At 49.6% G+C, this 24,561-nt stretch overlaps 10 protein-coding genes across 10 annotated transcripts; 4 read left to right on the plus strand and 6 right to left on the minus strand.

Annotated features, from left to right (window-relative positions):
- Positions 1 to 16: 16 nt before the first annotated feature.
- Positions 17 to 2,353, minus strand: CTRU02_200730 (uncharacterized protein; the record flags this gene model as incomplete). The annotated part of the gene is made up of 1 exon (XM_036718740.1): positions 17 to 2,353. One exon carries the CDS (start codon positions 2,351 to 2,353, stop codon positions 17 to 19), a length of 2,337 nt encoding a protein of 778 aa, XP_036589740.1.
- A 1,509-nt stretch (positions 2,354 to 3,862) lies between these two features.
- Positions 3,863 to 4,808, plus strand: CTRU02_200731 (methyltransferase domain-containing protein; the record flags this gene model as incomplete). The annotated part of the gene is made up of 2 exons (XM_036718741.1): positions 3,863 to 4,586; positions 4,639 to 4,808. 2 exons carry the CDS (start codon positions 3,863 to 3,865, stop codon positions 4,806 to 4,808), a joined length of 894 nt encoding a protein of 297 aa, XP_036589741.1.
- A 339-nt stretch (positions 4,809 to 5,147) lies between these two features.
- CTRU02_200732 (uncharacterized protein) lies at positions 5,148 to 6,338 on the minus strand (the record flags this gene model as incomplete). Its single annotated transcript, XM_036718742.1, has 1 exon — positions 5,148 to 6,338. The coding sequence occupies one exon, from the start codon at positions 6,336 to 6,338 to the stop codon at positions 5,148 to 5,150; it is 1,191 nt and encodes a 396-aa protein (XP_036589742.1).
- A 2,198-nt stretch (positions 6,339 to 8,536) lies between these two features.
- Positions 8,537 to 9,234, plus strand: CTRU02_200733 (uncharacterized protein; the record flags this gene model as incomplete). The annotated part of the gene is made up of 2 exons (XM_070203736.1): positions 8,537 to 8,762; positions 8,819 to 9,234. The coding sequence occupies 2 exons, from the start codon at positions 8,537 to 8,539 to the stop codon at positions 9,232 to 9,234; spliced, it is 642 nt and encodes a 213-aa protein (XP_070062318.1).
- Positions 9,235 to 13,795: 4,561 nt separating this feature from the next.
- On the minus strand, positions 13,796 to 14,707 carry CTRU02_200734 (reverse transcriptase domain protein; the record flags this gene model as incomplete). Its single annotated transcript, XM_036718745.1, has 1 exon — positions 13,796 to 14,707. One exon carries the CDS (start codon positions 14,705 to 14,707, stop codon positions 13,796 to 13,798), a length of 912 nt encoding a protein of 303 aa, XP_036589745.1.
- A 1,317-nt stretch (positions 14,708 to 16,024) lies between these two features.
- Positions 16,025 to 17,095, minus strand: CTRU02_200735 (malate/L-lactate dehydrogenase; the record flags this gene model as incomplete). The annotated part of the gene is made up of 1 exon (XM_036718746.1): positions 16,025 to 17,095. One exon carries the CDS (start codon positions 17,093 to 17,095, stop codon positions 16,025 to 16,027), a length of 1,071 nt encoding a protein of 356 aa, XP_036589746.1.
- A 187-nt stretch (positions 17,096 to 17,282) lies between these two features.
- CTRU02_200736 (C6 transcription factor) lies at positions 17,283 to 19,916 on the plus strand (the record flags this gene model as incomplete). The annotated part of the gene is made up of 3 exons (XM_070203737.1): positions 17,283 to 17,617; positions 17,823 to 18,873; positions 18,921 to 19,916. 3 exons carry the CDS (start codon positions 17,283 to 17,285, stop codon positions 19,914 to 19,916), a joined length of 2,382 nt encoding a protein of 793 aa, XP_070062319.1.
- A 79-nt stretch (positions 19,917 to 19,995) lies between these two features.
- Positions 19,996 to 21,966, minus strand: CTRU02_200737 (dihydroxy-acid dehydratase; the record flags this gene model as incomplete). The annotated part of the gene is made up of 3 exons (XM_036718748.1): positions 19,996 to 21,207; positions 21,258 to 21,469; positions 21,528 to 21,966. 3 exons carry the CDS (start codon positions 21,964 to 21,966, stop codon positions 19,996 to 19,998), a joined length of 1,863 nt encoding a protein of 620 aa, XP_036589748.1.
- Positions 21,967 to 22,415: 449 nt separating this feature from the next.
- On the plus strand, positions 22,416 to 23,225 carry CTRU02_200738 (short-chain dehydrogenase reductase sdr; the record flags this gene model as incomplete). The annotated part of the gene is made up of 1 exon (XM_036718749.1): positions 22,416 to 23,225. The coding sequence occupies one exon, from the start codon at positions 22,416 to 22,418 to the stop codon at positions 23,223 to 23,225; it is 810 nt and encodes a 269-aa protein (XP_036589749.1).
- A 320-nt stretch (positions 23,226 to 23,545) lies between these two features.
- Positions 23,546 to 24,034, minus strand: CTRU02_200739 (MmgE/PrpD family protein; the record flags this gene model as incomplete). Its single annotated transcript, XM_036718750.1, has 3 exons — positions 23,546 to 23,669; positions 23,720 to 23,948; positions 24,016 to 24,034. The coding sequence occupies 3 exons, from the start codon at positions 24,032 to 24,034 to the stop codon at positions 23,546 to 23,548; spliced, it is 372 nt and encodes a 123-aa protein (XP_036589750.1).
- Positions 24,035 to 24,561: the final 527 nt, after the last annotated feature.

A 24,561-nucleotide genomic window follows, 5' to 3' on the forward strand; every position in this document is an offset into this window, starting at 1 on the left:
ATTTACGAACTAGACCTTACCTTGGGTACGACACCCTGGATTGACTCCCTTGCCCAGAGTGGTCCCTCCCGGCATACTCCGCGAACAAGTAATCAAGGTCAGTAATCAGCTCTCGAGGATCCGGTTCTAGGTCCGTTCCGTCCCTGGACCCAAGCACTTCGAGCCCCTGACCCGCGAACTGCAGATTGCTAGTCGACACGGGCAGTGTGGTCTCAGCCATGTACGACGACTGCCCGTAGCTAAGAGGAGCGCCGTAGTAACTGATAGAACGGAAGCTCGCCGCACCATCCGACTCGGCGGCAACGGAAGAAGGCTCGGTTCTCGGCGGTGTCATCATGCCCACGGCAGCCCGTCGCAGTCCCCTCCTCTTCGCCCATTGCTCGTATATCCTATCCAGGACCTGGCTCCAAACCACCCGCTCGTATACCCGCCGCATCTCGGGCTCGTATATCTCCAGGTGCTCCATGATGATGTCCGGCCCGTTACTAGTGTAGAATTCGTGAAAGCTGGATAGGGGCTCAGACAAGTCGCTGTCAATGTACGCGGACGTCGGGCGCGGGTGACCGGGGAAGATTATGTCCCATATGACGAACCACTGCTCCTCCTCAGATTTACTGGGGTCCGCGCGGCGCTGGACATCGCGGCGCTGCGCGCGAGTTAGACCCTCGGGCACAGAGCCGCCTTCGACGACTTGGCAGCGTCGGGCGCGGAGGTGTTCGTCACGGGAGCTTTCGGTTTCGAACTCCGCCCCGCAGCAGACGCAGGTTATGGGCTCTTCGTGGAACCTGTATAGGTGCTGTTTGACGTACTTGATGCGGCTGAGAACCTTTTTATAGCAGTGGCGGTGGCTCTCTGGATCTTTCTTCCAAAAGGGACAGGCGAGCATTCTTCCTGTGGCGGTTGCGGGGAGTTTGGCACGTTTTGAGTCTGGAGTGGCGTCTGCGTCGTCCCCTAATGGTGTTTGACTTGGGTGGTCTGAATGCGATCTCTTTCGTGAGCGGAGGGGTGAGTCTGGTGTGGATGCGTTGGTTCTTTGCGTTTCCTTTTCGCCGCCTTGCCCACCGCCCCTTTGGCGGATTTGCCACACGCGGAAGTGAAAGAAGACTCTTTCAACGACAGCATCAATGTATGTTGCGAAGGGGTCATCGGCTGAAAGCTGATGGGGCTGGAATGGCGAGTCGGGAATTGAAAAGACGCTCGATTCGATGGAGGAGTCATTGTCGCTTTCTGTGGCTGACCCCGAGTGTTCTTCGACGAGTGGGGAAATGCGAGAATAAGGGTCAGATATATCGGTGGACTGGCCGACTGGAGAAGTTGGCTGCCCAGGGGCTTGTTGAGATGCCCTGCTTGTAGTTGACCGCGTGTTCTTTCGAGCAGTTGACTTGGGTGTTTTGGGCAAAGATTGCAGACTCCAGTCTGGTATGTGAGAGTCTTCAGATGGGTTGTCGTAAAACCCAGAAGAGACGTGAATTTCCGGCCTTGGAGTTCTGGATTGAGCGACGGCATTTTCTGATCGCAAGGTCGTCTTGGCTTTTACTCTCCTCAGACCTTTTGGTTGGGGAGTTTCATAAGATACAGGCCGTCTAACAGGCTCTTTAGTTCCACAACCTAGGTTTTTCTGGGGCGACGAGCTCTTGGTTTTGTCGATGTCATTAACAGCTTTGTGTTCGTCAGTATACCTTGACAAGGGTCGAGAGTTAGGAAAGCTTGAATCCGGTTCTGGGCTGTAGCATTCCATGGACCTGAGAGACCTCTTTTGTCGATTTGATGGTGCCTGCAGAGCAGGAATTGGCTGCCATGCTTTGGGTGTTTTCTTGGCCCCGACCGCCCCTAGACCCTCCTGTCTTTGGCGACCATGTTTATATGTATCCTGCAAAATTCTGACAGACGTCTGGTGACGATATATATCCGTACTGTATCCAGAGTCTCCCGAGAAGCGCTTGCTCAGAATGCGGCCATCCCCGTTTAACTCCTTGGTGCGACCATGGCTATCGGCAAAAGTGGTTCCCCTGGAGTGTTTCACCGGGTTACGCAACGGTTCCTTAACGCGATAAGGTATGTTTGATAGTGCTACCGGCTCAAAAGAAGAGGGGCGGCTGTCTGTACGAGAGCGACTGACCGTCATATGCGATCGGTCTTCTGAGGTCGGAGCGAGAGGATCGTCAAATGCATGCTGAGTGGGACTCGAATGATAACTTGAACGGCGCATACGAAAGAACTGCGCTGCCAGATCCACAGAGACATCGTCGGGACGTATGGAAGTGTCTGCTAATGTTTTTCGGCATGCGACGACGTCGCCTCCTGAAGATGTGACTCCGATTGACTGGCTTTCGCCCATCTTTTCGATTCCCATGGTGGCAGAGTTACGCTGTCAATGACTTCGCAAATGCGAAGCACGATCCATTGGAAACGGAAGTCGCAGAAGAGAGTGAACGGCGAGACATCCAACTCCTCAAAAGGCAACGCCTTCCGCATGAATTTGCAAGGGCACATTTGCGCTCTTCTCGAATTGCAAGCTGCGTCGCCTACGGGGCTGCGCTCTTACAAGCACGCAGGGCGGGGGCATACTGGCGAAGTAACCAATAATGGCGAAGTTGCTCACCAATATGGCTTCCTCGTGATGCGAGGGGGGATGCTGCCTGCGCAGCCTGCAGTTTTACGCAGCGTCGCGCAGCAGCTTGCATGACTAGCTCCGACTTCCGGGGCAGGCTGGGGAAACGGCCTGCGAAGAGTCGAGATGGGTTTGAACAGCGCGTATGTGCCCTTTGGATCCCCTCAATTGAGCAAAACTTGTCGTGGTAAGACCGCATGGATTGAAGAGCCAAAGGCGATGCCTTCAGAGTTGTATATCAATCGAAGAGGACCTGATGATGGAGAAGATATGGAGAGTGATCGGGCACCAGCTAACATCGTCATCTACATTATCGCCAGTGTCAAGCGCCACGAAGCTTGTCCTAATGTCAATTAGCCAATCTGTATACCTAGGACCCTTACAAATTGCTCGACAATGTCTCAAAATTCTTCTCCATCAGCCACCACTACGTCAAACGACCTGTGGGTAACTTTGGTCTTGATGTGCGGATTGTGCTGGTGTGCTGACTGCATTCCCTTCAGATGCTTTACCCCCACAGCTTCAATGCTAGGAGAATATCTCGGAAGCCCACCAGAGCTATCAGACAGGCTGGTTTATATCGCCAAAAACTCACCGCCAACCAACCAGATTGCGTTGGAGAGGCTCAACCACACTCAGCGGGGCGTCGCGGTATGGGATACGAAGTGGAAACAGCTCAGCCAATAGGTGTAGAAACGGTATTCACGACCGCCTTCATCGGTACCAGATAAGGCGGTCCGCCAGGTGCATGGCGAACCGTTTTGAGCTCAATCCTGTGCATGAGCAGGCATGCCGATTGCCCCACGCAAAGATTAGACGGATAATTGACGAGTTGTGTGGGATATTGCGGCATGGAAGGATTTATATGATGTCGTGACACGGCAGGGGTGTCAATGGGCTCCTCTGCCGGGGAGTATTTTAGAGGCCGCGGATGAGTCTAAAGGGGAGGTTGTGTACAATAATGGCATAGGGCTGCTTGATGCCCCGATACAGGATTATATCTTCTAAGTCAGTATACTACATTTCTCATTAGGGGTCGGCGTTACTTTCCACTTATAAACACCTGCCCCTCCAGCTTTCCGCATTCCCCTCCGAGATGTCTGGTTTTCTGTGATTTCCGCCGATGGTCTTATAAATTCCAGTTAGATACTTCCCTGGCTCACCAAGATTATCTATCCAATCCACCCTTGTACGGAACCCTCATCCACTTATCCCCCGTGGTCGCCTGCTCTCTCGGTCGAGTCCTCCACCATGCCGTCGTTTTCTGAAGTAATTGATCTCTTTTGGGGCTTAGTAGGCCCCTGGGTATTCCTCTCGCAATCATTCTCATATCTTCCTGGCACCATCTTTCGTCTGATCCGTGCTGGTGACTTCCGCAGACTGCGCTCCTGGTCGCGCATCCAAGATGCCTGGTTCAGCGCCTTCTGGGGCTGGGCTGGGCCCAACATCCGCGATGGTAACGGTGATCGTATCGCTGCGCTCCTCGAAGGCCGCGTCACAGAGGCCGATGTGGTTGACGAGCCCGTCCACCCGCCGGTTAGCGGAGTCGTGTTGGAAGTCGGACCTGGCTCTGGAATGTGGGTGAACCTCTTCTCCAAGGTCGACAAGCCCGCCGCCTCGGGCGCAAAGGGAGTGAGACGCAAGGTCGTCGACGGCGTGACCCGAATCTACGGGGTGGAACCCAACACCGAGGTGCACCCCGCTCTGAGAAAGCATATAGCGGAGGCCGGACTGGAGGGGACATATGAGATCGTTCCTGTCGGCATCGAATCGCTGTCTGACTCGACGACGTGGGAAGGCAAGATTGAGAGGGGTAGCGTTGATTGCATCTTCTCCATTCTCTGCTTATGTAGCATCCCTGAGCCGGAGAAGAACATAGCTGAGCTATACTCCTACCTGAAGAAGGGCGGCAGATGGTATTTGTACGAGCACGTTGAAGTGTCGCAAAAGTGGCCACTCCTTCAACTCTATCAACGTAAGTTGGCCCAAGAACCCATTGTCCCAGAAAAGGAAGCTAATCTGCGTAGGCTTCGTGAACCTTGTGTGGCCCCGCGCCCTGAATGGCTGTCAGCTCTGCCGGAATACTGGCAAGACCATCAAATCAGTAGGACCATGGGAAAAAATTGATCTTGCACGGCCACCGGTGGAGCCATGGTACCAACTCGTGCCTCACATATTTGGAACACTCACAAAGTAGAAGATTCAATTAAAGCACGGTTTTTCTACGATCTTTGCACTCCCGGCTTTATCAAGTAAGAGTGATTGCTTGCTGTGATCGGCTTAGAGTAGTCGATGACTTCGTGAGGCAGGTCACATTGTAGATGCGGACATGCTTTCAGCTAGGAACCAGTTATGCAATAGGCAGCTATCATACTCATTCCTTTAGGTATCTAGCTATGCTTCGTTTGCTTGTCCTCTCTTTGGTCCGCCTAAGGCGTTGTGTCGTGGAGCCATACATCTACTCGGTAGTGCTCTGGGCGGATCCCCCATGCCATCGAATCATTTGATGAACCACCTCACGATCTCACTGTTCAGATCATTCACAAGCCTCGACGAAAAACGCATTTCTTGCCCAATCCCCTTTTTCGTCGTCAAACAGAACATCGTATCCCATAGTAGTCTCAGGACTACGAGATTTGAAGTGACCACCAATGACATGCCAAGTAATCTCGCGATTCTTCTTCTTGATGTCAACGTCACAGCTGAACTGAAAAAGTGTGACTTTTTCTCCAGGCCGAATCGTATGGTGAATCCTCATCTTCGATCCATTGTAACTCGCATGACTGTCCTTGCTTAGACGCACAAGCATATAGAACGTGTCCTTTTCACCAACGCAGGGGTATCCAGCGGGGGCTTCCGGGCAGACAGGCATACGGAACTGAAGCGCACACATACGACCAGGAGCTGAGTCTGCGACGGCAGGAACATAAGACGCAGGTATGTGGAACTCGAGATGGAGATTCAAAGCGTTGGTTGGATTGGGCATGGTGACAAATCCAGAGTCGTACTGCCAGTTGACTTCGGCCGAGTTCTTCGGGAAGATAAGGGGACTGAGTGGTGAATTTCCCGAAAAGGCTTTGCAGAAATGCTCTTGTGACAAACTGTATCTTCTTTTGTGCAAGAATTTAAGAAAATGGTCGTCATGGTCAATGTGACAAACGTCGGGTGTTTGCTGATGCTGGAAGAGTACAATCTGGGTACAATCAATTCTCTGTGGCATGCTTGCCGAAAAGATATTGTAGGTCGATGAGACAGGATCGACACCTCTGGTTGTAGGACACATAAAAAACGACTCGTTTCCGTCTTGGGTGAGAAGTGGAACAACAGCACCATTGGGCAAATCCAACTCCTTGAACTTGAAAAGATTGGTGCCATGAAGACCTCGAAAACACTGAAAGTGTTGAGTCTCCTGATTGATGAAGCAGGTGTTGTCTCTACCATCTTTGATGGCGCCATCATCAGGGTTCACACAGAAGAATCCTTGCTGGAAGGGGCCACCGATACGAAGCTCTCCAATGGTACTCTGCTTGACAATGCCGACATCTTTGACTTCGCCGGTATCCATGATGTGGACAGCTTTTAGAGCAAAGCAACATTTATCATCCTGCGGCTCCTCGTGGTAGACGATAGAAGATCTCGGAAATGTGAGCTCGGTGGGAGGGGGTGCTGCAACAACGGTGGTAGCCACCATGGCAAGCAGAAGAGCGGCGATCATGGCATGTAGCATGATGGGTTAATATTGAGCAGGGTATACCTCTAAGGATAGTGGGAAAAATTGTAGTTGAACGAGGAATGGATGAGATATGTAATGATGGGATGGGGATCTTGCTGGGATGTGGGTGTATTGGGGAGATCGAGAAGAGCCAAAAGAAGCGGACAAGTTCTCATAGCCAAGAGGCAAGACAAAGAAGGAGGTTGGCTTTGGCAGAAGAATTAGGAAAGAATTAGGGCAGATATACTTGCTTGGGAGGCGTGTCGTCTTTTCGGTTAACGACTCGTTCAGAAGGGACGTAGTCCCTTCTCGCCTTGTTGGGATAGTCTGTGTGTAAACATGGGAGGGCCTCCTTATTGGACGCACAGAGTGTGGTAAGGTGATAGTTGCACTGCTTGTCCATTATGCAGGTACCCAGAGAAAGGTTCCTGCATCACTGATCCTACCAAAAACAAAGTGACCTGGGTCGGCCTTACCTCGGGTTGAAAGAAAGACATAGCGGCCATAATGAGAGCTCGAAAGACTAACTGACCAGACTTTTATTCTCTCAGGCCTTTATAAAATCCATCTTGGATGATTTACACGGTTAAACAACATACAGAGGATACATTGAAGCGTTGCAGACATCCAATAGTGACCTTTGGTGAAAACAAAAGAGAAACAAGTTCCTTACAACGCTTTAAACATGACACTCCGTAAAATGTGCAAGTTTGTCTTCAACTGCGTCCCGACAGAAATTTATGCCTAAATGACTACGATGGAAAAGCGAAGAAAAAGAAAGCAGAAGGCATTTGCAAAATTCCCACCTGCTCTTTATTCAAGGATGCATATTTTGAATCCAAAGGAAAGAACTGAGGTCTATTCTGTGCACATAGCTTGAACAAATATTCGTCTATATTGATCGTCAAAATCTTCTCTAAAGTTTCTTCAACTCAGTAACTTAGGTTCAGCTAGTATCACCTGTAGGGCATCATCGCCTACAACATGACGCACAACTCAAAAGTGCCCTATAACGTCCCACACCCACTTCTGGGCACCCCCCACATTTGGGCACCCCATTTACACCAAAAACGCCGTTTTTCGAAATTCTATATTAAACTAACTACTATACTTACTAAGAAAATAAAATATATATAAACTATGTTAAGTATAATTATAGCCATCTAATTTTTTATAAAGGTTTAAATATAATAATAGTTATAATATAGAAGTTTAAAACTAAAAGCTTTAAAATGTTAGTAGATACTAGTAACTTACTAGTATTCCTTAACATTAGAAAAATATATTTTCGCTCATATATACTTATTTAAAAAATCTAGGAAATTAATATTTATACTTATTAAAAGTATATAATTATATCTAAAAGAGATTTAAAAGTATTACTTTAGTAAATATAGTATAATTAAGGGTTAAAATTCTATAATAGAAACTTTTCTTAAGGAAAATTTTAAAATATTATTCTAAGCTTAAAGAATTTTTTACTAAGTATAAGAATATATAAATCTACTATATCTTACTTAAAAATTCTAATCATATTAGTTAAATATCTCTACCTATTTTATATATTAAGATATAGGTGTTACGGCCAGCTAACTGACAGTGGGTTTGTGTTAACAGTAAGCCAGGGATTGAGAGTAGTAACAGTCGTTCCGTGGTCCTGGTCGAATAGATCGTAGATCTTCAAAGGTCTTGGTGATCAGTCAAGGCCTCAACAAGAGTCGTAGAGTAGTCGTCACTTAGGTATAGCTGAAAGTACCGGTTAGGGTAATCACAAAGTTGATTGCTGAAGAACTAGGAAAGGTAGGACTCGAGAGGACTCGAGTCCCAACTATATACAAGTCTGGTTCCATGCTGAACACTTCCTGATCCTGGGGGACCGACACCCAGGACGTCGGTCCATCGCCATGGACCGCCCTTGGCACCGTCGGTCCTGTCCCAGGACCGCTTATCGTCCGTCGGTCCTGCTTATCGTCACGTGACCTGTATCCTAGTTCTTCCGTTCCGTGGGGGTTGTTACGACGTAACGGCTGACGGCCGTCCCTATAACCGCTGGGCCCCTGCGGGGTCGTCGTCAGTGGTCTGTTAACTGTCGGGTCGTAACATCAGCTCCCCTCTTAAAGGTCTTGTCCTCGAGACCTGAGTATAAGTAGGTCGTTGGTCCCAGGTTGGGGATCCACAAATTTGCTTCCTTTGTTTTTCATGATGCTGACACCATGTCAGGTCGCGTTCGAAAGACAAAGTCGCACTTGACTGTGATAAAAGATCGTGAGAGAGCTGCGCTTATTGAATACGTGGAGTCCCGATCGATTGCTAGCGACATGCCTTGCACTCGTTGTTTCCGTGCAAAGGTCCCGTGTCGTTTTGGCGAGAAGTCTACACGCTGTAGGACTTGCATCGAGGCGAAGAAACCTTGTGACGGCGTCCTCGTGGCGTCTACTCGTAAGTCGTGTTTTTGTGTTTTCGCTGTTCTGGGGGTTGCTAATGTTTGCTTCTAGTTCAGAAGTTGAACTCTCAGCAAAAGGAGTGGGATGAGAAAGAAGAGAAAGCGGGTGAGGAGCTATTCGCGCTTCATCAAGAGTTTGCTCGTTTGCAAGTTCAAATGGCGGATGCTGCGGGTCGTCTGAAACGGATTCGGACGGTCCGTAAGATAGTTCGGGAGCGGCAGACCGAAGTTTTTGAGCGTGGTATGCAGGAGGTTGACAGGGAGGATGGCGTCCTGGCGGACGACGAAGTCCTACCTGCCTTGGATGCTCACGAGAGGTTCGTCGTTAGTGACCTCCAGGCAGTGGGTCTCGGGAATGATCCTCCTTGGTCCCTTTTTGGTTTTGGTGACGAGTTTGTGGGTTTGGGTCCTCTGGTGGATGGCGCGGGTGCGGGGAGTGTTGGAGGTTCCTCGGCTACTCAGGGCTAGGTGTTCCTAGGCGAAGAAACGTTTTGTTGCCCTGGGGTTTCTTGGTTGGTCGAAACTTGGGTTGAGGGTTTCTGACGCGAGGGTTGTGTGTTGGTCTTTGCATGACTTTGGCGTGCTGTCGTGTTTCCCATTGCGTCCAGTATTCTTGAAGTTCCTCTTGTGCGTGCTCCAAGTTTGATGCGGGTTCCCATGTGTTTTCTTCGTGTCCGTAGTTTTTCCACTTGATTAGGTATTGTATTTCTGTGTCATCGTGCTGATCGATGTGATCGAGGATCCTTTCGACCTCGTAGTCCTGTTCCGGGTCGACTTCGATGTGGTCCATAGTTCGTGATCCTTTTGGTGCTGGCTCGAGAAGTGAAATATGAAAAACTGGATGACACTTCATAGTGTCTGGTAGTGCGAGTTTGAAGTTGACGTTGGATACCTTCTTCGTGATTTCGAAGGGTCCAAGTTTCTTGAAGTCCAACTTATCGCTTGGTCGTTTTGTTTTGATGTTCCGGCGGAGAAGGTATGCGCTATCCCCCTCCTTCAGAGTTGGTCCCTCAACTCTTGTCTTGTCAGCGTATTTGCGCATGCGTTCGCGCACAAATTCAAGGTCTCTAGGAAGATCTCGTTGGATTTCCTTGAGTTTGTTGATATCTGCCACAGCTTTCAGAGCTGTTGGGCCTTGTCGGGGTTGTCCATAGGCTGTCGGGTTGAATCCGTAGTTCAAGTAGAATGGTGATTCTTTTGTACTTTCTCCTACTGCGCTGTTGTAGGCGAACTAGGCCATAGGTAGCAGTTGGACCCAGTTGTTTTGCTGATAGTTGACGTAGCAGCGTAGGTAGGTTTCCATGATCTGATTGATTCGTTCTGTCTGGCCATCGGTTTGCGGATGGAAAGCGGTGGACATCTTGTGGTCAGATCCTAGCTGCGAGATCAGGGATCTCCAAAACTTGGAAGTGAACAGCTTGTCTCTGTCGGATACGATTTCCTTCGGCATTCCGTGTTGGCTTACGATCACCTGCAGAAACTTGTAGGCGAGGTCTTCTGCAGTGCTTGACTCCATGTACGGAATGAAGTATGAGTACTTTGTGAGTCTGTCGACGATGACGAGGACACTGTCGTAGTGGACGTTGGTCATCGGTTCTCGGGACTTAGGTAACTTAGTGACGAAGTCCAGCGAGATGGATTCCCATGCGGTTTGCGGCACTGGGAGCGGCTGTATCTTTCCATAAGGCTGATGTCGGCTGGGTTTGCTTTTTGCGCAAACCTCACAGTCCTTAATCGCTAAAGATACTTCTTGTCGTGTAGCCGTTTTGTCGTAGTGTTGACGGATGCGTTTCCACGTTTTGGTTACGCCTTGGTGACCATGTGCGGGTGCGGAGTGTATCTCCCTAATGGCTTCAGGAGACATCCTTCCAGGCGTGCTGGTACTGTCTCTTCTGGCCATCATTAAGAGTCTGGCTGCTGGCACAAGGTCTCCGTTTTTGTCTGTTTTGAGGATAACTCGGGTTTCCTCAGGTACCTGGACCTCGTGGTCCGGTCGTCGGCTGAGGGCGTCGGCCCTGCCGTTCTCCTTGCCCTTCCGGTAGATGATTCTGAAATTGAATTCTGACAAGAATTCGGACCATCGAATTTGTCGTTTGTTGAGATCTTTCGATGTGGTGAAGTGTGCGAGGTTCTTGTGGTCGGTGTATACTTTGACCTCGTACTTGGTTCCTGAGAGTTGCGGTCTCCATTCTTTGAATGCCTCGATAATTGCTATAAGTTCCTTGTCGTGTATCTGGTAGTTGAGTTCTGGGCCGTGTAACTTGCGTGAGAAGAAGGCGCAAGGGTATAGTCGTCCTTCGTCGTCTCGTTGGCCTAGTTGTCCTCCTATAGCGTAGTCTGAGGAGTCGGTCTCGACTTCGAATGGTTTCTCGGGGTTTGGTATAACAAGTATTGGTTCCGATGTGACTTGTTGTTTGATCTCGTTGAAGGCTTGTTCTTGTTCTTCTTCCCATTGCCAGGGAACATCTTTCTTCGAGAGTCTCGTGAGAGGGTCGTTTTTGTCTGAGTACCCTTCTAGGAACCGTCGGTAGTAGTTCACATATCCAATAAAGGATTGTACGTCCTTAACGTTCTGTGGTGTAGGCCAGTCTCGTACTGCTGCGATTTTGTCTTTGGACATTTTGAGGATTCCTGGGGCTATCGTAAAACCTAGGAATTCGACTTCTTTGGCGTGAAACTTGCTCTTCTCGGGTTCCACTAGGAGTTTGGCGTCTTGCAGTTTCCGCAGTACTTGGTGTACGTGTTTTTTGTGGTCTTCCAGAGTCTTGGAGAAGATTAGGATGTCGTCGAGGTAAACTACGACGAACACATCTAGAAATTCTCGTAAGACGTGGTTGATCATCGTCTGGAATGTCGCGGGTGCGTTGGTAAGTCCGAAGGGCATCACAAGGTACTCGTAATGTCCTCGGCGTGTTCGAAACGCTGTCTTCCATTCTTCACCTGATTTCATCCGGATCAGGTTATAGGCTCCTTTTAGGTCGAGTGCTGTAAACCACTGTGCTCCGTGCAACAGGTCTCGTAGTTCGGAGATGAGCGGTAGTGGGTAGCAGTTCTTGATCGTAATGTCGTTGAGTTTCCGGTAGTCGACGCAGAGTCGTAGTTTGCCGTTCTTTTTTAGTACGAACAGGATTGGGTATCCCGCTGGTGATGTAGAGGGTCTGATGTATCCCTTCTGTAGATTTTCTTTGAGGTAAGCGTCGAGTGCTTCCATTTCTTTCTGGTTGAGTCCGTAGATTGCTTCTAGCTTTGGCTCCTTCCCTTCCTTTAAGGGGTATCTCGTGGTCGTAGTTGCTGTGTTCCGGGAGTCCGGTCTCGAGTTCTTCGGCGAATAGCTTCTGGTATTGCCGGTATTCTTCTGGGATAGACAGAAGTCGGTCTTCCTTGCCGATGTCTGTTGCTGATAACGTCCTGGCGTTTGCATCCTTTATCCGTAGGTATGCTAGAAATCTCTTCGCTTCAGGAGTCTTGAGAGGTTCGTTTGAGGCACCGTTCCGTGGTTGCTTCTCAGTGACTGAATCCTGGTCCCAATGGAGTTGGCCTGTTCTCCAATCTATCCGTGGGTTACTGTCGTATAACCATGGTCTTCCAAGGATGACATCGTACTTGTCTCCTATCTCCGTAATATCGAAGTTCAGTCGCTCATTCCGGCCATGGATCTGCAAAGGGAGTTGCGCTGTCTCCATAGCAATGCGTCCTCCGCCGTACTGGACTTGTTCTCCTTCAACGGTGCTGAGTTCGTAGCAGTCTTCGGCTGCTTTTCTTTTCCAGGTTATCTTTCTTTCATTCACCGTTCTTGGTGATATGAAGTTTCCTTGGGCTCCGCTGTCGATCATGGCGGTAGCTGTTCTTCCGTTGAGCTGTATTTGGACTTGTACATGCTCGTGTCGTTGTGTCGTAGGCGTCGTTGCGCTACATAGGGACCTTGTCTGGACTGCCTGTCGTTGTCCCTTGTCTTCGGTAGGCGAGTCTAGTTTTTTGACTGCTCGTCCGTTCCTTGTTCGTCGTTTTCTTGCTGTTTCTTCCATGCTTCGTCTTTCTTGATATAGTGGACTCGGCGCTGGTCTTGGTAGCAGTGATACCACTGTATTTCTTCGTCAGAGTCCTCTCCAGAGCTGGTGTCGTTGACTGAAGCGACTTCAAAGGCGACTTCCAGTTGGGCATGTTGGCGGGCAACATCGCGAGGTGTTTCCGAGTCGTTGGGGGTGTTCTTGGTCGTTTCTGATTCGACCTGTTCTTCCAGTTCTTGGTTGATTTGGCGGATCCGTGCGGGATCTCCTTGTGCATGTTGTCGTCGTTCGATGTGTGCGTCCAGCGCACCGAGTTGTCGTTGCCACATAGGGTTTTGTGAGTCCTGTTGAATCCGCTGCAGGTTGGCTTGTCGTCCTGCGTAGAGGAGGTTTAGTCTTCGCTGATTGTCTTGTTCTAATTCCTCGTTGTCGTTCATACTGTCGAGCTGTTCGATTGTCTTGCGCTCGATTTTGCTGTTGCTTCTATATCCCACAGCGAGGGTCCGTTTAGGTGCGTTGGTGGTGTCGTAACCAGATCGTTCTTGAGGTTTCTGGGGGTACCATCCTGCGTGTTCCTTACTGCTAGAGTGGATATGGCAGTTGTCATCGAAGCAGGTGGTCCAGTTGAGTTGTTCATGAGGGATCGTCTTCGTAGCGATACTCGCTTGTCGTTTCTCTGGTACCGGTTGGAAGCGTTCCTTCTTAGGTGACCTGCATTCGTATGCTAGGTGTCCAATCTTCTGGCAGTTATAGCACTGTCTATCTTTCTTCCAACTGTCGTTCTTTTTGTCGTTTCTCTGTGTAGCACTAAGGTCCATTGGTCCACTGTGGTGACCATAGGCAGTACTTTGTCGGGGGTTGTTCCAGTTGTTGCGGGGTCTATTGTCGTTTCGCTGGTTGTTGAACTGGTGCTGAGGCTGCCACTGGTACTTACGTCCTGAGTTAGGGTTTTGTCGTTTTTCGCCTCTTTCCTTTCGTCGTTCGAAAAGCCGGTTGTCGATTTTGATAGCGAGTTCGGCGTACTAGAGAAAGTCGTCAGGTCGATCAATCTTGATAATCTCGTCCTTGACTTCGTCTTTTAGTCCTTGATAGAACATAAAGATCTTGGTTTCCTCGGTAAGGTCGAGTTGAACGCTAAGTTGTCGGAAATTGGCGGAGTAGTCTTTGGCGGACTTAGTCTGCTTAAGTTGTGCCAGATCTCGTTCGGCTTGTCGCTTTTCGTCGGGGTCTTGGAAGAGTGACCTGAGCGCATCCTCGAATCCTTTAAAATTGGCGTAGATGTCGCGGGTCTCGGTGGTGCACTCGTCGAGGGTCTCGCATTTGAGGTATTCTTCCTGGATTGGTTCAAACCACTTGAGGGCCTTTCCTCGGAGGTAGGTGGCTGCGTGTACTACTTTTTCGGTTTCGTTGGTGAAATCTCCATGGTGAAAGTTCTGGTAGTTTTTGACCTGAATCAGGAATCCTTTAAGGGTCCCGGGGGTTCCGTCGTAGGTGACAGGCGCACTGAGCTTGAGCTTTTGTCGTCCTCCGTGGACGGGCGTGGTGACGATGTTGGCGGCGGCCCGGAGGGTGGTGATTTCCCCCTGGAGTTCCTGGATCTTCCGGAGGTTGGCGTCCCCCTTGATGTCTTCTTCCAGCTTCTTGTAGGCCTGTCCAGCGTGCTGGAGTTGCTCGTTGAGGTTTTCCATTGCTTGTCGGTTTTCGTTGACGATTTTCTGCATGTCTTTTGTCTCGGCTTCTTGTTTCTGGATTATGCGTCGGAGCTTATCGTAGCTTTCCTTGGTGAAAGAGCCATCTCCATCGGAGTCGTACTTGAGGTCCGGCATGTCGAAGTCCTCAGTGTTGGCAGGCTCCTGCGCGAGGCTCTGAGGCTGGTTGCGCGAAGAGGATGAGGATCCTGGAGTGGGTGATTTGGCAGAAGCGCGAGAAGACATCTTGTCTATACTGTTTAGTAGTTCTCAAAAGGTGACTTACTGAACAGGAGCAATCAAAGTGTTACGGCCAGCTAACTAACAGTGGGTTTGTGTTAACAGTAAGCCAGGGATTGAGAGTAGTAACAGTCGTTCCGTGGTCCTGGTCGAATAGATCGTAGATCTTCAAAGGTCTTGGTGATCAGTCAAGGCCTCAACAAGAGTCGTAGAGTAGTCGTCACTTAGGTATAGCTGAAAGTACCGGTTAGGGTAATCACAAAGTTGATTGCTGAAGAACTAGGAAAGGTAGGACTCGAGAGGACTCGAGTCCCAACTATATACAAGTCTGGTTCCATGCTGAACACTTCCTGATCCTGGGGGACCGACACCCAGGACGTCGGTCCATCGCCATGGACCGCCCTTGGCACCGTCGGTCCTGTCCCAGGACCGCTTATCGTCCGTCGGTCCTGCTTATCGTCACGTGACCTGTATCCTAGTTCTTCCGTTCCGTGGGGGTTGTTACGACGTAACGGCTGACGGCCGTCCCTATAACCGCTGGGCCCCTGCGGGGTCGTCGTCAGTGGTCTGTTAACTGTCGGGTCGTAACAATAGGCTAGGTAAATTAGTATTATAAATGTTAAACCTTGAATTTATAATACTTATTATCAATAATACTAGTATATAGCTACTTAAGTATTATAATTAAGTCTTAATCTATTTAACATATATTTATTCTCTTTAATAAGTAAAGTATTTAGTTTAATATAGAATTTCGAAAAACGGCGTTTTTGGTGTAAATGGGGTGCCCAAATGTGGGGGGTGCCCAGAAGTGGGTGTGGGACGTTATTGTGTCTTTCAGTATCGTAGATTCTCGCAAAGTCAAGCCACGAAGTCGAAGTTACTACAGTAAGTTTCTTGAGACATTAAACATGCTACTACAAACAAGGATTGAGGCCATCTGCAGGAACAGTTGCAAACATCGAGAATGAAATCGGTCCGTTCTAATGCGTAGTATATTTATTATACAGTTAATGGCTCGCTCAAAGTGAAAGTCAGGGAACGATACAAAAAGCTGCTTGTGAAAATTTTAGACTGCTTAACTGAAAACAGATCGAGGCTTGTAGATGCTGGGCTCCTGTCTATTTAGCCATGTTCTGCTTGTGTACCTACATCGAAAATCAAATCATAGAGAAGGGCGACAAAGGCATTGAGTATCAAGTCCAAAATTAACAGTATTGAATGAAATTAGAAAATCAAGAGCATGGAGAGGGACGCAGTGAGTATTTGAAAGAATTATGAACCAAATAATGAGAATCAATTTTTGCGCATCATAATTATACTCTATGCTGTTATCGAGGACAACGGTTGCGCACCAACCCGTTTGGCTTCTTCATTCAAGGCGTCAATCTCAGCCTGTACAAGGGGAATACCGGTCTTCTCTCTCTCCTGTTGGTTCAGTTGCTCAATCTCACCCGGGAAGTAGATACGGTCAACCCCCGCTGCCTTGTCCGAGCCAACAACTCGCTGGTACAAGTAATCCATCCTCTCGCGAAAGTCGTCTAGGCTCATGAATAGATCTGGCTTGATGGCAACGAGGAAATGGCCAACATCCGCGGGTTTTGAGGGGTCATATGGATTCGTCACATGACCGGCAAAGGCAGAGCCCGAGAGAACACCCGAAAACACATCCATCATGATGGACAAGGCCGAACCTTTGGGGCCACCCATGGGAAGCATAACACCCCCCAACGCCGCCGCAGGGTCATCTGTCGGCCGGCCTTCGGCATCCAGTGCCCAGTCCAAGGGGATCTTCTCTCCTCGTCTCTTGGCCTTGTAGATCTTGCCTCTGGCCGCCACTGAGGGAGCCATGTCGAGAATGAAAGGCTTATCCTTTCCAGGGGCACCACACGCAATTGGTGAGACACCCATGAGCTTGCTCTTACCGCCCCAGACTGGCAAGGCAGGGCTTGAGTTGGTGAATACGAGACTCATCATATCCGCATCAATAGCTTGCTGGACGACCCAGGCACTCATGCCGAAGTGGTTCGAGTGCGCGATGCTTGCCATGCCGATGCCGTAAGTCTTGGCGGACTCAATGGCGGCGGCCATACCCATGCTAGCGGCGACAAAGCCGAATCCGTTATGGCCGTCGATGTGGGCCACCACGGGGGTAACTTGGCGCAGCTCAGGCTGGGCAGCGGCGTTGAGAACGCCCTGACGGATGCGCTCCATGTAGGAGGGAATGCGGTTCATGCCGTGAGTGTCCACTCCACGGAGGTCGGCAGCGATGAGGCAACGGGCCACTGTGGCAGCATTTTCTGACGGCACGCCGTTGCCTTTGAGGATGTCTTCTACCAGACGCTTGGCTTCGGAAGCTGAGACATGGATCTTGAGTTCTGATGAGTCTGCCATGTTGGATGAGTCTTCGATACTGTATGCCAAAACCGGAACAAGATGATATTGGTGTTTCGATGAAAGAAACTTTCAAGTCAAACCTTGGAAGACTCTTATTAAAGGCTGGTATGAGAGTAATTGAGTGCAGTAAGGAAGCTGGAGATTCGGTCTCTTTCAAAGTGTCTCAAAAGATGTTGCGATGGTGATGTCTGAGCACACAGTTAGACTAAAGTTTGTTCGACTGTGCGGAATAACACCGACTCAGCAAAGTTTGGTTGCGGGGTTTCCCCGCATCTGTCTTTCCCTCAACCTTTTTCAACCTCACTCCTTTGTCCCACATCGGACATTTCCCGAATCACTTCATCCTCCAGATTCTTACCAAAGCACGTCGCCTCCGAATCTGTGGAATCGGTTCGTGGGTCTTATCTTTGAGTCCGGAAAATGCCCGATCAAAGTATTACCCGGCAATCGAGCCGCCAGCCGCGGAGAACAGCCCGGCTACGATTGGCCTGCGCTCGCTGCCAGCGACGGAAGATCCGTGTAAGTGTGGATCATTGTGCCGGCCGATTTGTGCGGAACAGTTGCTGATTGGATGCAGTGTGATGGCCAGCTGCCGACATGTAACAACTGCAAGAAAGCCTCTGTGGCATGTACTGATGGCGAGAGTGTTCGTCTCCGAGACCTACCGAGAGCGTGAGCAGGGTCTAAGAAGTGTCTCAATCCCATTGACCTAACAAATGTTTAGGCAAATATCCCATCTGAAAGACCGTATCAAATGGCTTGAAAGCATTGTGCGGGAACGATGTCCGGATGTTGATTTAAGCCAAGGGCCATCTAGTGATGTCGACATGGACTTGGATGGTGACGAGACCTTCGCTGCTGAGTCAACCGTCGATGAGGGTCTTACCCAAAGGGAGGACCATTCAGGTCAGGCAGATGATAACGAAACGAGAGTTCAGCACTCCGTCTCGTCTGAGCCTGCGCCTGTTCCTCCACATGCCCGCCCAGAAGCACGTCTGATTGACCCATCCGCCAGCAACGCCCTTTCACATGAAATCGGAATGGTGTCTCTGGGGAGTGACCAGGACCCTAAGTATATAGGGCCTTCCAGTGGATACTTCTTGGCCCGATTAATGCTTAATTCGACTCGCCAAGAAGATCAGACGGCTTGGCCGTCTAAAACCCCAGGATCAAATAGCCCATTCCCGACTGCCCTTGTCGAAGCTATGCAAGGTGCCCTTCCATTACCTGGCAAAGAGCAGGCAAAACAACTGGCAGAAATGTACTTCGACGTTATCAACGTACAGTATCCGATACTTCATCAACCAACGTTCATGATGCTCCTAGACCAAGTCTATGAGAATGGTACCGAGGCAGATCAAGGCCCCACTGGCGTATTCCAAGTCTTTATGGTGCTCGCACTTGGGGCTACCGTCCTGTCCCGCCGGACCAGGGCACGTCTGTCCGGGGAATCATACTGCCTATCGGCACTGCAATACTTCGACCGCATCAACGTTGAAAACTCTATTCGTGGCTTACAATGTCTCCTATTACTAACTATATTCACAATGCATAGTGCATCCATGCGCTTGAACGTGTGGTATCTTAACTATCAATGCATTGCTGCCGTGCTAGATCTAGGACTTCAACGCGATATCAACACTAATGCTGGCATCTCTCTGCTGGAACAAGAAATGAGGACAAGAATTTTCTGGGTAGTACTTACTCTGGATCGAATGATCGCAACAATGATGGGTCGACCGATTGGCCTACGTGACGAAGCCTGCGACCTCCGAGTAAGTGAGCCTGATTTTGATTCAGCAGGTAAACTAACACTTTACAGCTTCCACAAAATATTGATGATATATCGCTTCAGGGATTTGGCCAACCTCTTAATTCAGTACAGTCAGGCCGTATGGCCTTTTCAATTCATCTCTTCCGTCTAGCCAAGCTAAACTCAGAGTTCAAATACGTCGCAAATAGCATAGTTCGCGACACCCCTCGATACGCATACCCAGCAGTCATTGACATCCACGAATGGCAAAACGGCATGATTCAGCAACTGGACGATTGGTACGGTGGTATTCCTCAACTTCCAGGGTTTGAGTACATTCATATCGTTTGCCAAATCAGATATCACGGCCTGCGAATGCTGTTGCTGCGCCCAAGCCCTGCCATTCCCAATCCGTCATCGGAATCGTTGCGCAAATGCTTCGATGCTGCTTTTCAAAGCATTCGCCTTCTGGATCAACTTTACAAACAGAACCTACTTATGCATGCATGGAACACACCCCACTCCATTGTGTTGAGCGTCATCACTATGCTATACTGCATCAAGATGGTGCCTGAGATCGCTAGACAGACACCGCTGGACTCTTTGATGTCTGACTTTAGTGCTGGATTGGGAGTTCTGGCCGCTACAGGAGAGCATTGGTCCGGAGCAAAGCGCTGCAGGGACATACTCGATGATATGATTCGGGCAACCGTTCGCTGGATCAAAGACCTTCCTAGCCAACCGGCTGCGTTGGATGTTCAACACCAACGACGCTCTTCAAGGCTAGATCCATCACAGGCCCAACCTATGAATCCGTTTGAAAGCGGTCTGAACGGTACAGGAACGCCGAGGATGAGCTATGCTGAAGGCCTCTCGCATCCAATGACCATGGCTGCTTTGACGGCCAGCGGCTCAGAAGCGTACCTTCCACAAGACCCATTCGAATCCTTCCTGGCCAGCACAACATTTGGGGATCAATTGCAAATGGGAGAAACTTCCAACCTGGATAACATCATGCGCGGGCTATTTGACGATTTCATACCAACATACCCCAGTTTCACCTAGATAAGGAGATTTAGCATAGCATGTATGATTAAGTGTTGATACATTTTATTGCAGTCTTATTTATGATCCATAAATTCCTTCAATAACCCCCTGCAGGTCCGTTTGCTGTCAAAAAGTCAAAGTCTGCTCCACCCTCAGCCTGGTTGACTGAACGCAGGTATAGTCCGCGGTAGCCCCTGATTCGCTTCTTAGCGACCCAGGGCGCATCACTGCCGCCATTTGCCTCCTCCTTCTCCAGAGCCTGCAACCTTTCATCTATTCTCTTGCGTATCTCCTCGTCAGATATTTCAACCTTGATGATCCGTTGCTCCGCGTCAAAAGTGATGATATCGCCATCCCTGACAATGCCAAGGACAGATTCTGGATCCGCTGCCTCGGGCGAGATATGCAACACGATAGTCCCGCCAGCTGTGCCGCTCATTCTGCCATCAGACAAACGCAGCATGTCCTGCACGCCTTGCTCGGCAAGCTTTCTGGGAATAGGAATAAGTCCCGCCTCTGGCATTCCTGGGTTACCCACGGGACCAATATTTTGCAAAACAAGAACGCTGTCAGGGGTGACGTCCAAGTTCGGGTCGTCGATTCGGCGGGCAAGATCTGCGGAACCGGCGAACACGACAGCAGGACCAGAATGCTTCAACAAGTGTTTGTATTTCGACGCGCTCTGCTTGATTATAGCAGCTCCTGGAGCGATGTTTCCTCGGAGAACGGCCAGCGCAGAAGCGGGGTACAAAGGATCGTTGAAAGGTTGCAGACAGTTCACCAAGCTATCTCGGGGAACGGGGATGAATGGTGTCGTGGCCAGCTCTTCTCCCAGAGTCTTACCCGTCACCGTCATGGCATCTAAATGCAAGAGATGCTTGATCTCGTGCAGGAGAGCCAACATCCCGCCGGAATTGTGGAAATCAGTCATGTAGTTGTCTCCGCTTGGCTTCAGGTCGACAATAAGTGGCGTCTTGCGGCCGATCTCATCAAATGTGTCGAGTGTAATGGTCCCAGCTACCGCTGGGTGACGACCGATGATCGCCATTAAATGCACGACGGCGTTGGTCGAGCCGCCGATAGCTTGTAAAACGGTGATAGCGTTCAAGAAAGACTCGCGGGTTAGCAGCTCCTGTGGCTTCAGTCTCTGCTTGTGCAACGCCACGGCAAGGCCACCGGTCTGCTCAGCAATACGAAGTCTAGCGGAGGAAACAGCTGGCGCAGTTGCGCCGGCGAAAGGCATCATGCCCAGACCGACTAGGATACACGCCATCGTTGATGCGGTGCCCATGACGCCACAGGTTCCGCCCTTCTGTTGTTAGCGAATGCGCAGATTTAGAGGTTTTCTTCAGTGCTCACCGTTGGCGCAAGCTCATCATTGATGGCTGAGATGTCTTCGATATCAATCTTACCGGCTCTGTATGCCGCCCAGTTGTTGCGGCAATCTGTACACGCGCCGATTCTTACACCTTTATGGCTTCCAGGCATCATAGGACCTGTTACCAAATGCAAGATAGGCTTGTTGGCGGAGATGCCGCCCATTAGTTGAGCCGGCGTCGTCTTATCGCATCCTGTGAGGTCTTAGATCCCAATCTCAATTTTGCCATACATGCTGGGTAGGTAACTTACCTCCGATAAGAACAACAGCATCACATGGCTGGGCCTTGATCATCTCTTCCGTATCCATACTCATCAGGTTCCTCAGGTACATGCTCGTCGGCGATGCGAAGCTCTCAGCAATACTGATAGTGGGGAAGTCTATCGCCAAGCCGCCGTTAAGCTGGACGCCGCGCTTCACAGCCTCAATCAGCTGTGGTACATTTGCATGGCAAGGGTTGAAGCTGGAGTATGTGTTGACAATGCCGATGATGGGCCGCGAGAGGGCATCTTCGCTGTAACCGAGGGCCTTAATGAAGACCTTCCGAAGGAAGAGGGAGAAGTGGGCGTCGCCATACGACGTCAGACCTTGCCGCAACCCCGTGGAATTGGGGTCAATTGGCGTCGAGAGGTCGTAGTCGCCAGTTACCGGCTTCTTTTCGGGTTTTGATGTCGTCGTTTGTTCAGCCATTTTCAATTTTGTTCCTACCAGTTTTGAAAGTCAAGGGCAATGACACAATTACGGGAATTACTATTCAGTCTTTTATGGTTGGCCAGCAGCACTTATCCGAGTCCGTATGAAGTGCGGGGACTCCGCATGTCGTGATCGCCAACGGCAATAGGACGGCCGCAAGGTTCGGCTTCTTGTCCGCTGCGGACGGACTTTCTCCGTCGCACTGCCGCCACAACTCATGCCACCATATAATTAAACATCTTGTCTAGAATAGCCTAGGCACCGCATCTAAAGTAGTGCATATTTATATTGTCAATTGTGAGACAAAGGTTGAAGCAATACCTTGAAGTGCTCACTTTGAAGATAACTTCTCTTAAACATTTTATTCTCTTCGACCGCATTGTACCTCGGAACTTTTCAAGAAGACCCATCTTTTCCGAACCTTTTCCGCCGCCACTTACATCGCCATGCTCGACCTTACAGGAAAAGTGGCCCTGGTCATTGGACTGGGCCAAACAGGTTCAGAAGGCTGGGGAATCGGCGCTGCCTGTGCCATCACCTTTGCAAAACAGGGCGCCATCATATTTGGCGGAAACCGTACCATTGAGTCGACGGCCAAGACTACAAAAGCGATTGAGGAGGCCGGCGGCGTTTGTGACGTTGTCGTAACAGATGCCACATCCTCTGCGTCTGTGAAAGCGCTCGTGGACGCCTGCCTTGCCAAGCATGGCCGTATCGACATTCTCCTCGCCAATGTAGGCCAATCCCAGCCGGGGTGCCCCGCAACCATGTCTGAGGAGACGTGGGACTCTCAGATTGAATTGAATCTCAAGAGCGTGTACCTCGCATGTCACCACGTTCTGCCTGTTATGGAGAAACAGGAGACGGGAGGGAGCATCGTGTGCATCTCAAGCATTGCGGGTTTGAGGTACATCGGCAAGCCTCAGATTGCATACAATACGACAAAGGCGGCCATTATGCAGTTCGTCAAAGCCACTGCCGTCATTTACGCGCCGAAAAAGGTGCGGCTGAATACAGTGGTGCCGGGGCTGATGGAGACGCCTTATACCAAGAGTTTGGCGTCGCGTTTTCCGATGGAGGGTGGTTATGAAGCGTTCAAAAAGATGAGAGACGATCAAGTTCCAATGGGCCGGATGGGAGATGCTTGGGATGTTGCGAATGCGGCGGCGTTTTTGGTTTCGGACGAAGCAAGGTACATTACAGGACAGAGGATTGTCGTCGATGGTGGTATTACATCGTCTACTGGACGCACATAGATTCAGAGAACATCAGTTTCAGCCAGGATTGTTTGCTCGTAGGGTGATATCTCAATTTCAAAACATGCCCGGAAAGTATTCATCATTGAATATTGTTGTAGAGCTTGAGACTTATCTGTCGCCAACAGAAAACTTCTTTAAGAGCTGAATATAAACCAAAACGCGCTAATATGTAAACTGAATCAACTCAGATTGACAGATCTAACAAATGAACACTCTATAACCAGCCTTGATTTTCTCTATATAATATACCATTCTAGATCTATGAGGCCACGACTTCACTCGGGTACCGTATGGCCGCCAATGAGAACCGAAAAGCACTACGAAGAACCATTTACCATTCCCTTTGCAACAAAATCCCACATGTGCTCATCCTCCTGGTCAACCTCAAAGTCGAATCTGGTGACATCCTCCTTGAATGGCCATAGGTATGTACTAGTTACCCTTGATGACGTGTTAGCGAAAGGTCTCTGAACAGTCAAGGTTGTGTTTACCTGTGATGCTCTGCACTGGCTTGATACTCTTCAAGTGCTTTACGATCCTGGTGGAAGCTCAGAAGCGCGAAATGATACCCTTTACTGCGCTCTATGGGGTCTGTGATTGATGGGCCGCCGACGACGAGACGTTGCGCCTTCACGCAGGGAAGAGTTTTGAGGGTCTTAAGTTCTCGAACAAAAGTCGCCTTGTGGTCGTCTGTGACTTCCGGGCGAAACTTAAAGAGGACTGTGAAATTTGAATTAGGCTACAGGCTCAAGAGGCCAAATACAAGAATCTATGTCGGGCGTCTTACCGATGTGAACGACAGTCATTTTGAACGTTGTGATGATGCTGAAAGTTGGTATATACAGATACCTACAGATCCAAGGTAGAGAACATGAAATATATCAATGGTCAAATATGGGCCAGCGGACAAGAACTTATCACCTGGTTCAATCGGGCCTCATAGCTCTGGTTGAAGAGACTTGTGGGTAGCGGGAGGCGGGAGAATCCCGTGCGCCACTTACACAGGCCATGCGTCGGGGTTAGTCCGTCCATGCTCCTGGTCCTGCGTTCAACGCGTCCCCACTACTTTATTGTAGCGGCTCTTCAAGTACCGCATTTGCGAGCTGAGTATATATCGAAATAAGATTGGCTGTGCAGGAAATGGATTATTACAGAGACAAATGTGTCAACTGAAATTGACTATACTTAGTCATGTTCTTCAAAGCTACTGAGAAGTGGGAAGTTGGACATCAAATCGAGTTTGGTGACACACCCAGCGTAATATAATTCCAACATAATCGGGCAACATGCAGAAACAGATAAGTCATAAAATGGATCTAAAAATCTCATTCAA

The sequence above is a fragment of the Colletotrichum truncatum genome, assembly GCF_014235925.2.
Source record: "Colletotrichum truncatum strain CMES1059 chromosome Unknown Contig_0001, whole genome shotgun sequence".
Lineage (NCBI taxonomy): Eukaryota > Fungi > Ascomycota > Sordariomycetes > Glomerellales > Glomerellaceae > Colletotrichum > Colletotrichum truncatum.